General features: G+C 46.1%; 1 protein-coding gene across 1 annotated transcript; it reads left to right on the top strand.

Annotated features, from left to right (window-relative positions):
* Positions 1-8,887: 8,887 nt before the first annotated feature.
* KRT4 (keratin 4) lies at positions 8,888-15,730 on the top strand (the record flags this gene model as incomplete). The annotated part of the gene is made up of 9 exons (XM_082741379.1): positions 8,888-9,595; positions 11,186-11,400; positions 12,402-12,462; positions 12,847-12,942; positions 13,498-13,662; positions 13,922-14,047; positions 14,479-14,699; positions 14,946-14,980; positions 15,090-15,730. The coding sequence occupies 9 exons, from the start codon at positions 8,888-8,890 to the stop codon at positions 15,275-15,277; spliced, it is 1,815 nt and encodes a 604-aa protein (XP_082597505.1). The 3' UTR covers positions 15,278-15,730.
* Between the last annotated feature and the right edge of the window lie 680 nt (positions 15,731-16,410).

Genomic DNA, 16,410 nt, shown 5'->3' with positions numbered 1-16,410 from the left:
GGGAATGAAACTGTCAACCACACACTCGCTATGCTCCATGCTACTCACCATGCTAGAAGCACACCAACTGATAACCATCAGCACTGTAGGCCTTGGCTCTTACTCTCTTCTTTGCGGAGTTCATGAGAGAAGTCTTGAAGCAATATATAAGTTGTTCAGGCAGGACCTGGTCACTGAGCAGCTGCCTATTATAGCCCATCTCCTGATGCTACTGAGTCTCCCATCCTCTGCTAACTCTGTGGGGTAGGCAGTTCATTTGTTCAATGGAGAGATCTTGGGCTTCAGAACTGGCCAGACTTGGGTTTAAATCCTAGTTTTGCCACTTACTGTGTGACCTTGGGCAAGTCACTTAACCTCTCTGAGTCCCAATTTCCTCCTTTGTAAAAGCAAGGTGTGATGAGAACATGTGTAAAGCCCCTGGCTAACAATGGCCTTAATAGGAAACAGTGCCCTTTGCTTCCCTTCCCTCTGGCTCCTGATTTTCCACCTAACTCATCACTGAGCAGTCTGATGGCTTCTCTCTCAGCCCTCATATCTGGTCATCAATAAGAATCCACATTTTCCCAACAATAGCAGAATACATATTTTTCACAAGCACACACTGAATGTTTTCTATGGTAGATCATATGTTAGGCCACAAAACAAGTCTTAGCAAATCCAGAAAGATTGAAATCATACCAAATCTTTTCTCTGGTCTCATTAGTATGAAGTCAGAGCTTAATAACAGGAGGAAATTGGGAAATTCATGAACACATGGAAATTAAACAGCACTTCCCTCAACAATCAATGGATCAAAAAAGAAATTAAAAGAGACATATCTTGAGACAAACAGAAATGGAAAAATAAAAAATGAACCTTATGGGAAGCCATGCAAGCAGTTCTCAGAGGGAATTTTATAGTTATGAACACTTAGAGAAAGAAAAAAGAAAGACCTCAAATAAACCACTTAATTTGACATTTTAAGGAACTAGAAGAAGAATAACAAACCAAGCTCAAATTTAGCAGAAGGAAGGAAATGATAAAGATTTGAGTGGAATTAAATGAAATAAGGAATAAGAAAGATTAACCAAACTAAGAGTTGCTTTTTTGAAGAGAAAAACAAAATAGACCAACCCTTAATTAGACTCACAAAGGAAAAGAAGGAGAAGACCCAAATTAATGAAATTATAAATGAAAAAGGAGGTGCAATCACTGGTAACATAGAAATGCAAAGAAAGGATTAGAAAATGCTCTTCTGAACATCTATGTGACAACCATACAGGCATCCCACAAGAAATGGATATACTCCTAGAAACATACAACCTACTCAGACTGAATAAGAAAGAAATAGAAAATCTGAGCAGACCAATTAGTGGCCAGGAGATTGAATCAGTCATCAAAACCTGGTGATTCACAGACCTGTACCCCTGGGATAAAAATATATGTTTATAAAAAATAAAAAATTAATAAAAAAAATTAAAAAAAAATTTCCTACAAAGAGATGTCCAGGACCAGATGGTTTCCCTTGTGAATTTTACTGAACATTTAAAAAAGAAAGAATGCAATCTTTCTCATACTCTTCTAAAAAACAGAAGAGGAAGGGTCACTCCCAAACTCATTTTACCAGGCCAGCATACCCTGATAAAAAACCAGACAAGGACATTAAAAGAAAAGGAAAGTAGAGGCCATGTCCCTGATCAATATAGATGCAAAAATCCTGGAGAAAATACTAACAACAAGTTCTTGCTAGACATGTCTCAAAAGCAATACAAACAAAATAAAAAATGAACTATTGGGACTTCATCAAGATAAAAAGCTTTTGAACAAAGGAAACAATGGACAAAACTAAAAGGCAAGCTACAGAATGAACACATAGAGATGTTTTATTTATACCCAGTGCTCCATGCAATACATGCCCTCTTTAATACCCATGTTTTATTAGATAAATATGTTTTATTAGATAAAGAGCTAGTATCCAAAATCTATGAAGAATGTATCAAACCCCACACTCAGAAAACAAAGAATCCAGTCAAGATATGGGCAGAAGACATGAATAGACATTTCTCCAGATAAGACATACACATGAAAGAATGTTCAACATCACTTGGCATCAGGGAAATACAAATCAAAACGACAGTGAGATACCACCTCACATCAGTCAGAATGGCTAAAATTAATGAGTCAGGAAACGAAAGATGTTGGTGAGGATGTGGGGAAAGGGGAACCCTCCTACGTTGTTGGTGGGAATGCAAGCTGGTGCAGTCACTCTGGAAAACAGTATGGAGGTTCTTCAAAATTTAAAAATAGAGACCCAGCAACTCCATTGCTAGGTATTTATTCCAAGGATACAAACAATGATTCAAAGGGACACATGCACCCCAATATTTATAGCAGCAGTTTCCACAATAGCCAAAATATGGAATGAGCCAGATGTTCATTGACAGACAAAAGGATAAAGAAGATGTGGTATACATATACAGTGGAATATTACTCAGCCATCAGAAAGGATGAATACCCAATATTTGGATCAACATGGATGGAACTGGAGGAGATTACACCAAATGAAATAAGTCAAGCAGAGAAATTCAAGTATCATATGGTTTCACTTATTTGTGGAGCATAACAAATAACATGGAGGACATAAGGAGATGGAGAGGAGAAGGGAGTTGAGGGAAATTGGAAGGGGAGGTGAACTATGAGAGACTATGGACTCTGAAAAACAATCTGAGGGTTTTGAAGGGGCGGGGGGGTGTAAGTTTGGGGGAGCCAGGTGGCGGGTATTGAGGGCACGTATTGCATGGAACACTGGGTGTGGTGCAAAAGCAATGAATTCTGTTATGCTGAAAAGAAAAAAAAAAACAACAAATGATGTATTGTAAGGTGACTAACATAACGTAACAAAAAATTATAAAAAATAAAATAAGAAAACAGTGGAAAAAAATGAAATCTTGCCATTTGCAACGACATGGATGGAACTAGAGGGTATGATGCTAAGTGAATTAAGTAAGAGAAAAACAAATACCATATGATTTCACTCATATGTAGAATTTAAGTAACAAAACAGATGAACATAGGGGAAGGGAAGGAAAAATAAAATAAGATGAAAGTTGAGAGGGAGGTAAACCATAAGAGATGGCAAACTCTAGGAAACAAACTGAGGGTTGCCAGAAGAGAGGTGGGTGAGAGGAAGGGATAATTGGTGGGAGGGGCATTAAGGAGTGCACTCGATGTAATGACCACTGGGTGTAATATGCTACTGATGAATCATTAAATTCTACCTCTGAAATGAATAAAAAAATAAATAAATAAAAAATAAAAGCAAAAACAAAAGGAAAATACTAGCAAGTTGAATTCAGCAGCACATTAAAAAGACCATACATTGTAGTCAAGTGGGATTCATCCCTGGCATACGAGTTTGGTTCAACATATGGAAATCAATAAATGTTATATATCACATTAATATGACAAAAGATAAAAATCATATGATCATCTCAATAAATTCAGAAAAAGCTTTTGAAAAAACTCAACACCATTCATGATAAAAACTATCAACAAGCATGCCCACAGCTAACACCATGGATTGGGTATTAATTATTCCTATTTTGATAGTCACTTTGCAAGAGACCCATACGCCAAGTCATTCTGCTGTATACCTTAAACTTCTACAGTGTTGCGTGTCCGTTATATCTAAATAAAAACTGGAAAAAATGGGGTGCTTGGGTGGCTCAGTCGTTAAGCATCTGCCTTCGGCTCAGGTCAGGATCCCAGCCTCCTGGGATTGAGCCCTGTTATCAGGCTCCCTGCTCAGTGGGAAGCCTGCTTCTCTCTTTCCAGCTCCCTCTGCTTGTATTCCCTCTCTTGCGATCTCTCTCTGTCATAAATAAATAAAATCTTAAAAAAAAACTGGAAAAAAATCCACATTTTAATTGGACTCGTGGCTTATAAATATATTACACTGCTCGTGACCTCAAGCAGTCTCAGAATTCAATAAGGGGGATGCATGTGATAGCCCATTTTACAGGTGAAGCAATTAAGGCTCACAGAAGTTAACTCTTAGACCAGCAGCCATATAGCTGCTTAGTGAAGTCGAGGGCTGCTGATTTCAAGCCCTATGCTCTTTCCTCTTAAGGCTGCCTCTGTCCCAACCATGCATCCCCTTCTCTCCAAATCTTCTGGTCTTTCCTCTATCATGTCTCTCTGATTCCTCCCTTTTCCTCCTCATCTCCACAACCCCCTACTCTAAGCCTGGACCCCACACCTTATTCTATACCCAACTAGTCTATGCCCTCCACACCCCGAAACCTTGGTGCCAAATCAGTGTACCTGAGTTGAGGCTATCACTGCACCCGCCCCTTCCTGGGCAACCTTAGAACTCCTGTTGGAATGAACCTTTCTTGATATTCCTTGTATTCTGAGCATGGTCACCCCATCTTCCTTGGAAGAGCCCAGACATGCCCCATGAACACTTCCTCCAGGGTTACCGGAAGGCCAGCAGAGGGATTTTGAGCCAAACCCTAAACCACAGCTTAGGAACAAAGTCTTAGCACATAGCAAAACCAGCTCCACTTTACTGACCTGAGTGGTCTAGCTTAGGAGACAGTCATACTCAAGAGTGATGCTTCTGTTCTAGGAGATGGAGTATAGATCAACCTTCCCACCCCTGCCATGTCTGACACCTTCTAGGAATGACAGCTAATGTCCACAGAGTGCTTGCTGTGGGCTGGCCCTGCTGTCAACCCTCTGACTGACTCTTCACAACAGCCTCTGATAAAAGCAATTCTTGCAGATGAGGCCATTGAGGAACAGAGTGGCTAAGTAACTCATCCAAGGTCACACCGCCAGCAAGTCGCAGAGCTTGACGTGCAACCTAATCAATCTGGTTCCAGAGTCCAAGTTCATAACAACTGGGTATGCTGGTTTATAGAAAAAGAAACAGAGAAGCAGGGGGGTACTGGAGCTGGAAGTGATTTTGTATTCAATCTAGTCCATACTTTTCATTTTATAAGTGAGAAAGCAGGCTGGGAGCTAGGGGGAGCTTTTCCTGGTAGAGTAAAACAAGCAAATGGTTTCACTGAAATTACATTTAGAGCTTAAAACCCAATTGGAGACATTTGCATTATCATGCGATAAAATTCAGATTAAATCCCTTGTCAGGAAGGCCCACTGACAACGACATGTTCTTTAGTAATACTCATTGAAGACTGGGACTGGTCTGGACACAGGGGCTCCCACAAGGAGTTCCTGGAGCCTGAGGACCCCAGGGGCTGTTCAGGAATGCAGGCAGTGGGTGAGAAGCTCACAGGACCCTGGTCTGCACCAGTTGGAGCATGACTCCTTTTATCTGTTTTACAAATAGGGCTATGCATGTCTTTGATAACAAGAATGTTTTGTGGTCAAAATGTGCCAAGTAACCCCTGGTCGCTCATGCCCAGGGTGGGAAAGGGAGGACCCTGTGCACAGAACCCTCCCCCAGCCCACTGTTCTCCCTGGTCCCTTCCCGAAATGCTGACTGGTACTTTTCTACAGAGTCTCTGATCCCCAAGTTGGCTCTGACTCCCAAAAGAATGACTCAGACCCCATGAGGCAGCTGAGGCCCGGTGACAACGACAGAATGGTCAAGGGCACAGACGGGCCACGGAAGGCGTGGGCGCTTTCTGACAGCACACAGCAGGTTTGGGCTGAGTAAAAGACCGCGGGATCCCTGTAATCCCAGACTGAAAGTGAGGGCTTGTCTCCCTCACCCAGAAAGCCCAGAGCAAACACTCCCTCCTGCCCCTGCTCCATGCCCCTGTCAGCTGCTCATCCTCTTTGATAAGATCAGGAACAGCTGGTTGCCAGATGAGGAAGGGTCACGGAGGACAGTAGTGGAAGCTGTGGGGGTGGAATGAGACTGGCTTTTGGCCCTTGTGGTCTGCTAGTGTCACCTCATCCAGTCTCCTGACTCCAGACCAGGCGGGCAGCAGACATTTCTCCCTTTTCTCTCATGATTGCTTCTCTCACTTGAGGGCAAAATCGCTCTTGCAGACTGAACATATGTCTGCCCTCAGTTTCTTAGGCTGCTGCTGGACGGTTGTGTGAACTTCTGAAAATTCTGACTTAATAAAGCCACAGAATATGGCTCTTGTCTAGAACTTTCTTCCTGTTTGGTTTGGTTTGGTTTATTGTAGAATTTGTAAGTTAAGTTAATTTTGATTTGGTTAATTGAAGGACTTAGAATTGCCCCTTGGGATGATTTCCTACCTTACTGGATACTTGCAAAGACAGGGTCACCTACATCAAGCAACCAATCATGTGACAAAAGCAAGGACAGAAGGAACAGAGACAGTTCTGCAGAATACGCAGTGGGCTGTTGCTGCTCTGGTGGATCATAAGCTACGGGTCTGTAGAAGTTGCCATATGGTTTGTTGTTGTTGTTTTTTCTGAAGTTACTGTGTGGGGAAGAGTTGCTAATGTAAAGCATTGTAGTGTAGCTGTTAAGGTCACAAGCTTTGCAGTTAGACAGAGAGGTCTGGCTTTCCACTGTCACCACGTCCTAGCTGTGTGAGCTCAGGCAAGTTACAAAACCTCTCTGAGCCTCAGTGTCTGCAGCTCTAAATTGAGCATAGCAACACTTCTTTTGCAGGGTTGTTGTGAGGAATGGAACTGTTCTAAGAACAGCATCCAGTGTCCAACACATAATGGCAGCTGTAAATGAGAGTCCCTTCTATCTAAAAAGCACTATGGCCTTTTCCTTATTTTTTATCTGAGCATGGTATGTGCCTCGATTTAGCTTTAGCTTCATGAGAAGTACCTCAGTTGAGAAATACCTACAGGCACAAAATTAGATTGATTATATATTATATATTATATATTATCCCCACTCGCCATCCCTTCCACCCCTTCCCCCTTCCTTCCTTCCTTCCTTCCCTCCTTCTTTCCTTCCTTGATTTCTTTTTTTTTTTTAAAGACTTTATTTATTTATTTGCCAGAGAGAGAGAGAGCGAGACAGCGAGCACAGGCAGGTCGAGTGGCAGCAGAGGCAGAGGAAGAAGCAGGCTCCCCGCTGAGCAAGGAGCCCTATGTGGGACTCGATCCCAGGATGCTGGGATTATGACCTGAGCCAAAGGCAGCTGCTTAACCAACTGAGCCACCCAGGCACCCCCCCCATCTTTTTTTTTTTTTAAGATTTAAAATTTATTTGGCAGAGAGACGGTGAGAGAGGGAACACAAGCAGGGGGAGTGGGAGAAGGAAAAACAGGCCTCCTGCCGAGCAGGGAGCCTGATGCGGGGCTGGATTCTAGGATCCTGGGATCATGACCCAAGCCAAAGGCAGACTCTTAACTTACTGAGCCACCCAGGCACGCCCCGCTGTTGCTTTCTGTTTTAGGCTCCTGGCCTCTCTGCCATGACTCCTCCACCCACCCTCCATCCATTTAGAGGTCTCCTGCACATCAGAGGGTTGAGCTGAGCAGAGGCTGAGGTAGGAGGTGCGGAGGGAGGGGTGCAGACCAGAGGTAGAGGCAGGAGGGGGGCAGAGGGAGGGGGTAAGGGTTGTGGTGGGGAGAGGAGGGGGGTTCCCAGCTGGCCCAGTCTTCCCTGCAGCCCTGTCCCCAAGAACTAGAACCACTGTCCTCCCTCTTTGCACCCCATGGGCCCTGCCCTTTCTCTTTGCAGGGAGGCTGGTCTTTTCTGCCGTGGCCAGCTTTTAGTCAGTCAGGGTCAGCTCGGACCTGTGGGAATTACCCAGGCCCCGATCACTGCTCTTCCTCAGATTTGGAATCTTATCAGGGGGGATGACAATCTTATCAGGGCTTGAGAAGAGAGGCAGGGAAACAGATTTGTCTAATTTCTCATCCTAAGTGGTAATGGCAAAGTCTGGGCAGATAAGAGTGAATGTCCACTGACCTACTGTGTGCCAGGCACTGTGGGGTCCCTTTATAGATGAGAGGATGGGTTGAATGAGTTCATCTAATTAGTGGCAACGGATGGGATTTGAACACAGGTCTATGTCACTCAGTGGGGAAGAATTTAAGTTAGAACTTAACACTAGGATTTTGCATTTAAAAACATTGCTCTGAGAAGGAGCTCATGAGTTTCCCTATTCTGCCAAAGGGGTCCTCTACGCCACAAGAGTTACAGACTCCTGCCCTGAATGTTGGGACCATTATAGGAAAACAGAACATGCTCTGTCCTGGTGGAGTCTAGCAAACAACTGGGCAGAAATGGAGCAGTGGGCACACCCAAGAGGAACCTAGACAGGAGAACACTACACTAGAATCTACACTAGAATCCTACAAACAGACCCAAATGGAGGCTGGAGAAGGAATGGGAGTCTTGAGAGCCTGAGGCAGAGTTGACTCTCCTCTGCCCCCAGGTCCATGGCAGGTACATAGTAGGTCCTCAACAATTGTGTCAAGTTGGGGTGAGGCTTGATCTAGGTTTGGAAGGCTCTAAGGCTGGAATATGGATTTCTTCTCTTGTAGGTGCGTGTGGGGTCAAGTGCAGATGGAGGGATTATAATGTTGGTAATAAATACAGGTTCAGCTTCTGACAGTTCACAGTGATGACCATCTCGTATCTTGAGAGGAGGTGAAGGTAAATATTTGTTTTGTCTCCAATTTCTGGGTGAAGCAACTGAGCCCCAGACGATGACCTGCTCCAGGTTTGCAGAGTGGGTAAGAGTGGGCTGTGCCCTTGAATCCAGGCTCTTGGTTTCTAAACTCTGTGGAGTGAGAGAAAGGGCAATGGGCTGGGCCATCTTATAGGGAGCTGGGGGGCCGTGGGGAGGCTGTCGAAATGGAAGTGCAGTGAGTGGCAGGCCCGAAGGGCAGGGCCTGGGCAGGGGCATGTGATTCACGAGGCCCTGGGGCACTGGTTCAAGCTCTCCCAGAGGGGAGTGTGTTGGGCTCCTGTAAACGGTGCCCTCCGAATGACATCTGTAGGTGTGTTTGTGACATACTCAGCAGGATACGAGAAGGATGGGCCTGTGCCAAAGGCCAAGCCCAGAGATGTTTCAGATTTTTCCCTTTATGCCCCTGCAACCAAGCCCTGCTGCTCTAGCACATATAAGAGACTCAGGCTAGGGCTGCAGCATTCACAGGCCTGGCCCCTCACATTTCTGACAACTCCAAGCTCGCTCTCTCCAGCCATGATCGCCAGACAACAGTGTGTCCGAGGCGGGTCCCGGGGCTTTAGCTGTGGCTCAGCTGTTGTCGGTGGGGGCAAGAGGGCTGCATTCAGCTCAGTCTCCGTGTCTGGGGGCACTGGCCGCTGCTCCTCTGGTGGCTTTGGCAGCAGGAGCCTCTACAACCTTGGGGGGAGAAAGAGCATCGCCATCAGCATGGCTGGGTCCCGACAAGGTGCTGGTTTTGGGTCTGCTGGAGGTTTCGGCCCTGGCAGCTTTGGAGCTGGTTTTGGTGCTGGCAACTTTGGTAGTGGATTTGGGGGTTCCTTCAGTGGACGGGGTGGTCCTGCCTTCCCTGCCTGCCCTGCTGGTGGGATTCAGGAGGTCACCATCAACCAGAGCCTGCTGACCCCACTCCACGTGGAGATCGACCCCGAGATCCAGAAGGTCCGGACTGAGGAGCGGGAGCAGATCAAGACGCTCAACAACAAGTTTGCCTCATTCATCGACAAGGTGAGCTGTCCCCTTGGCCAGACAAGGTGGTAGAAACCAGGGCTTCTGAGTCCTGGCATCTCAGAACTGAGCCAGTTGCAGCATTAAAAACCACTGAACTCAGGGCCTCTGTGTTCCAGCTGTTAAAGAGGAATTCTTCCTCTTTTGTGCTTGGCTGGTGAGACCAATGCACAGGCTGCTCAGACCAGTGCAATGTTTGGAGTCTTCCTAGATGTGCTGTGGGATACTGGGCAGATCGGTCAACTTTTCTGAATCCCGGCATCCCACCTTTTTCTCAGATTTTGGTTTCAGAAATGACATGGTTAATAATTTAATAATTAACTAAGATGAATTATAGTTAACATAACTCTTGGCACTTCTGTTGTTGGAGCTGAAGAAAGCCAGGCTGGTTTCCCAAATGAAAAGGGGATCGATGCCAATGACAGACTCTGGGTTCCAAGGTCAGCTGATGATGACCTTGGAGGGTCATCTCCTTCATCCTCCTGACTCTGGGAAAAATTGCTCATTTCCTGGATCTGTTTGAAGAGAAGAGGGATGTCTCCTTTTCTTTCTGTAATCCAACTTCTTTTTCTGTGCAGGGTCTAGAGATTCAAGTTCTTTAAGCTCAATTGCTGCCAAGAATGATGGATGATAGCAAGCAGATCAGCCCAGATTGCTGAGTCAGCCAGAGGTTAATGACTGAGTGAATGAGTATAGCCACTCAGTCAAGGTTGTCCTGGCTCTCTGTACATCGTTTTAGTCTTCTTAGATGAATGGGGCAAGACTGATCCATCTCAAAGTAGACTGAGTGGCAGTGTTTGCTCTTCTTACTCGTTGAATAAGTCTTCAGTAGCTTACAGAGGCTTTACGGTGACTCCAGAACATACAGATACAAAAGTAAGACCCAGGGTTTTGTGCTTCCTTGTCTCATCTTCCCTCATCTCACCTTTTGGGTTCAGACTGTGATCAGTCACCCTAACCTGCTTTTCTTTCAGCTCTGAAGCACATAGTGGGAATATCATGCCAAGCTGCTACCCTGGTTTATCTGGTTAGATGTCTTTGTCGAGAGAGGGAGAGTTCCAGGAAGTCCCCTTGCAGGGTAAGCCTGGCTGAAACTCAGAATGTGTCTAGGGCCTTGATCTTAACTATTCAGACTCCATTGTACACAGGTTTAAAGAGACACACTAGGTCCATTTATTTAAAAATTTGTCAGTGAATTCATTATTCCTTTGCCTTAGGTCAGGATCACTTTAAATGCAAGAGTCCCAGACTGTGGTTGTATCTCCTACTTTTGTTTATTTTATTCTTCCTAAAAGTTCAATGTTCTCTTTGGCACCTTCACCCCCAGGGCCTCTGGATCCCTGGGGTCAAGAAGTTGTACTTGCTGCATAGTCAGGCTCTGTGGCTCTGGCTGTGCTCTGTTCTTCACAATGCATGTGGCCCATTTGCTGTCATGAAGCAGGGCCACCTTTGGTACCAGTGGATGGTACCTGGAGTGGCAACACGGTGGCCCTACTTGCATGGCTCTCGAGTCACCTGGCTGGCCTTGGGCAGTCCTCCTGCCAAAGCTTCAGGCCCTCATCTGCTGGTTGGTGACTTTTTAAAATACAGGTGCGGTTCTTAGAGCAACAGAATAAAGTCTTGGAGACCAAGTGGAACCTCCTCCAGCAGCAGACGACAACTACATCCAGCAAAAACCTTGAGCCTCTCTTTGAGGCCTACATCAGTGCCCTGAGGAAGCAGTTGGATACCTTGGTCAATGACAAAGGACGCTTGCAGTCTGAGCTGAAGACCACGCAGGACAGCGTGGAGGACTTTAAGACCAAGTATGTGCAGAGGAAAGAAGGATGCTGCCTGAAAGAGTCGGCCCAGCCATGCCCCAGAATCTTGGGCTCCTGTCTAGTCATTTAGAATTCCAGCTCTGAAGAGATCCCAAAAGGGTCAGGAAGGTTCTCTAGTTTGTTCTCCTGCATCTATATGGGCCCTTTTTAATGGGGTGAGGTCTCTTAACTCTGAGTTGCCTCAAACAGAAAATGAGTGATATGTTCAGGGAGTTGGCCTTGCCATATACAAGCAAGATAAAAAACCATACAGATGAGCAGAGGTGTAGCATAGTCAGAAGAATATAGGTTATAGAGACAGATGGACCTTGTTTGAATACTGAGTCCTCTAGTTACTAGTTATGTGCTCTTAGGTAACTTGCTTAACCTCTCTGAGCCTTGTTTTTCTTCATCTCTAAAGTGGTGATAATAATGTTAGCTTTTGAGAATTAATTGAAATTAAATGAGATTGAGAAATCAGATAGTATGGCACTGGATATAATGAGCATTTAGCACATAGTAGTTCTTTCTTTTTTTTTCCCCATGTATATGCATTTTATTCATAGCACATAGTAGTTCTTAATATGCTCCTAGTATGACAGAGCTGAGATAATCCCAGCAGCCTCTCTCTATTCATTCTCACAACAAAGAAAGAGAACTGGTGTTGGCAACATTCCTGATAATTGAATCCACCAAACGGACAGCCCTTCTACAGAAATAAAACCAACCAGATTGTGGTTGTTTGTCCTCCTCCCACCTTGTATCTGGGAAACAGTCTTTATTAAGCTTGATTTTCACATCTCTGAATAAACTCGGGTTTAGACTGGTATCTCACACATGTAACTTGTAAATGTAGGTTGAATGGATATTTGTATGAAAATGGGAAAATGTAGACAATTACCTGGATATTTCCAAAGAGTTAGGTGTTTGAAACCCAGCAGCAGAGGTCCAGGGAATATCAGCTCATTGTGGGGTTTCTGTCTTCTCCTTCCCACCTCTACCCCCAGGTATGAAGATGAGATCAACAAGCGTGCAGCTGCCGAGAATGACTTCGTGGTCCTCAAGAAGGTAAGACATGAAGGAGGGGCCAAAGAGGCTGTGAGGGTGCTTTTTCCCTTGGGAGTGGTCTTTGGCTTGAATCATCTGTCTGGTCCATCTTGGCCTCTCCTTTATCCCACTTGGTACTATCCAGATCTATGTAGTCAAAGGAGGGGGTAACTGAACCAGACCATAAGGAAGTGAAGTTGGGAAAAATGCCCATTTGGATCATTAACTTCCATTTCTGCAGTTGGATTTAGGGCAGAGGACATCAAATGATTAGTCCCTTGCCACTTTTCCTGGTGCTAAGATGTCTTTCCTAAATGCTGCTGAGAACACCTTTGTGTGTCACTTAACATCCCCTTGCCTCTATTGGAATTTCTGTACCTTGTCTCTTCCCTGCCTCCTCTGCAGGATGTGGATGCCGCCTATATGAACAAGGTGGAGTTGGAGGCCAAGGTGGATGCTCTGAATGATGAGATCAACTTCTTGAGGGTCCTCTTTGCTGCGGTGAGGACTCCATCCCCCTGCATTTGAAGAAGGGAATCCCAAATCTGTGAGGCTGCGGTGGAAAGTCACAGTTCTTTGAAAGGATTCCAGCTCCCTTACTTGCTGAGGGTGCTCTCAGCAAGCTCAGAGATAGAGTTGAAGTGAGAGACTCAGCCAGGAGGTTTTTGAAACCAGATGTTGTCTTAGAAGGGGTCATTAGATCTCAAGATTGCATGGGATAGAATTTCTTGCTGTCTAGCATTTCCCTGGTAATATGAATTCATTCCCTTCCCTTCTATTCAATGTACTGAACATCTGCTGACGTGGGGTGGCTTATGGATCCCAGAGAGCCAGTGAAGACTAGAAGCATTACTTTTCTGTCTTGAAATGTCATCAATCACTTGATTTCTACATAGAAACTTACCATTCTTCCACCTCCCTACACACTGGGATGCCAGCCATCTCTGCTTCCCTCTGAGCCTGTGGCATGGCCATTCCATGACCACAGTGGATTTCTGGTGTCAGAGATTAGGGAAGACTCCTCTGGGGGCCTGACATATGATATTTTCCCTGCAGGAGCTGTCCCAGATGCAGACTCATGTCTCAGACACATCTGTGGTCCTGTCCATGGACAACAACCGGGACCTGGACCTGGACAGCATCATTGCTGAGGTCCGTGCCCAGTATGAGGAGATTGCCCAGAAGAGCAAGGCTGAGGCTGAAGCCCTGTACCAGACCAAGGTCGGTGTCAGGAATCTCTCCCTGGGGCTTCTGAGGCTCTGCTTTTGATTTCTGTGAACAGGTGATTGAAGCTCAAGCCCAAAAGTCAGAGATGAACTAATCACCCAGGAATCTCTGATCCTCATCTGATTTGAGATTATATTACACTTTGTATTATCCTTGCCACCATTATTGTGCCTATTCTTGCTGAGTTCATTTGAGAACAGACCCTACCCAAACACCCTTGACTCCTCATTCCCTGTGTTTTCCTGGATTTTAGGTCCAGCAGCTCCAGATCTCAGTTGACCAACATGGTGACAATCTGAAGAATACCAAGAGTGAGATCTCAGAGCTTAACAGGTTGATCCAGAGGCTGAGGGCTGAGATTGAGAATGTTAAGAAACAGGTAAGTGTCACCATTCTCTGGTCATGGTATGATGCCAGAGGCCTAAGATGGGTGTCTCCATAGTAGACAAGAAGATCAGGCCTCAGGCCAGAAGATCCTGAGCTTGCATGAAGGGGCTTTGTGACTCATTATATAAGCCAAACCCAGGTCTTTTCAGCAATACCCTACTTACCCTGACATGACACCCTGATAAATAAGGTTTCTTGACTCTTCATTGTTTTTTTTGCTCATCTCCACCTGATCAGTCTGGTGGAGACATTGGTGGGCCTGGCTGGAGTCAATGAAATGCCTAAGAGTAGAGTAGGTGGGGAGAAGGACAAACAGAATCCTGGTATCCTACCCCAAGAAAAGCTGGCGCAGGACAGAAGACAGGTGGAGAGGCCTTGACAGCAGGATGCTGATGACTGCCCCTTCATTGCCATTGTCTACAGTGCCAGACTCTGCAAGCTTCTGTGGCTGATGCCGAGCAACGTGGGGAGCTGGCCCTCAAAGATGCCTACAGCAAGTGCACAGAACTGGAGACCGCCCTGCAGAAGGCCAAGGAGGAGCTGGCCCGGATGTTGCGCGAGTACCAGGAGCTCCTGAGTGTGAAGCTGGCTCTGGATGTGGAGATTGCTACCTACCGCAAGCTGCTGGAGGGCGAGGAATGCAGGTGGGATAGGGAAGGCAGGCCAGGAATGTGAGGGAGGGAGAGACCTCAGTACCAGGAATTTGTACCTCTGCTGGACCACCTGCTTCATTACCGCATGGGTGCATTACGAGGCAGGGCAGTAGACAACAGGTTCATTTAGTACTTTAATCTGACTGCATAAGGATGGGATAGGTGCTTGAGACCTGTTTACTGAACTAAGCATGGTGCCGGGTTCTACTGACTCACTGATCTTTCTCTCCTTCATAGAATGTCTGGAGAACGCCAGAGTGCCATGAGCATCTGTAAGTACCTTCTGCCCCTGCTATGGCTGTTTGTTCACCCTGGTTTGGGTGGAGACCCCTGATTGACAGTATTGTTGGAATAACCATTTCCTCTGCCTCTCTCTTACAGCTGTGGTTAGTGGTGGCGCTAGCACCGGGGGCATCGGCGGAGGATTAGGAAGCTGTTCTGGATTTGGCCTGGGCAGTGGTTTTGGCTCTGGCTCCGGAAGTGGCTTTGGGTTTGGTGGTGGTGTTTGTGGCAGTTCTGGCAGCAAGATCATCTCTACCACCACTATGACCAAGAGATCCCACCGATAGAGGAGATGAGGTCCCTGCAGTCCCTGAGCCCAGCTGGGCCCAGCCCTGGTGTCTCTGTGCTTCCTTCACCCTCACCTCCACCCTCCCTCTTTGGGGCTCATCTTACCAGTGTCACCTCAGTGTGGGCTCTGCCCTCTTGTAGTTTGGTAGTTTCTTCTCGATTTGGGCCTGGTGATCCACCTGGAATGGGAAGGGTCTGACTCTTTACCTCCTCCCATGGTCAGAGGAGAACACAATCAGGAGTTTCATCTCCAGAATCATCAAGGTCATGTATGCCCCCTCCCAACCACAGGATCCCGGATATCCCTCTACATCAGGACCAAACTCCTCTGTCACTTGGCAGCAACTGGCCCTGCAAGGTCAGGACAGGAACCCCTCAGTGTCCCATCCACCCCTTCTCTTTCCCTCTATCCATCTTTGGGTGGATCTTTAATAAAACGCTTTTATCATTCATTCTGAGCCATTGTCCTTGTTCCCTGGAGAGAAGTTTCTAGAATTCAGGTGGGAGTAGAGGAGGCTGGGGCCTGAAGTATCTGTCTGCACAGATCAAGGTCATCAACTAATTTGAGGGAGAAATGCAGTGTGTGGAGCCTGAAACCTGCCTATAGATGAGGGTCACAGACTCAAAACAACCAACAATGACATAAAGATTATAGGCAATCAGAATAGGACCATCTCAGTGCTGAGCCTGTAGTGAATGTGGAGGGAAGGAATTGAGGAGAGCCAGTTAGGGGGTCTCCACTGAATATGGAGTGGGGGTTAGGGAGCTTGTGGAGAGTTTATACTTAGCATCTAGCAAGGCCTCCCTATTTTCATGAGACTATGTGTGGAGGACTCAATCCTACTGGACCAGCAAGGCTTTCAAGAACTTGTTTCAAGAATCAACAAGGTCCCGATTGCTGGATGGAGGGCTGGAAGCATGTCATCCTCACAGAGATTTCATGCTATGTTCACTTTCCCATCTCAGGTGGTTATGTCTGGGGTTATGTCTATATTGCTGTCCCTGAGTGGTAGGGGTGTGGGAGAGGGGAGGCAGGTTTGCTAGAGTGATAAGAAGCTGCCAGGTGAAGCTGCCTGATTGGGACCAGCTCTGGAGAGTATGATTGAAGAAATGAAGAATGGGGTGAGGATAG

Source organism: Mustela nivalis (assembly GCF_964662115.1).
Source record: "Mustela nivalis genome assembly, chromosome: 7".
Classification (NCBI taxonomy): Eukaryota; Metazoa; Chordata; class Mammalia; order Carnivora; family Mustelidae; genus Mustela; species Mustela nivalis.
This window is presented reverse-complemented; position numbering and strand designations above follow the sequence as displayed.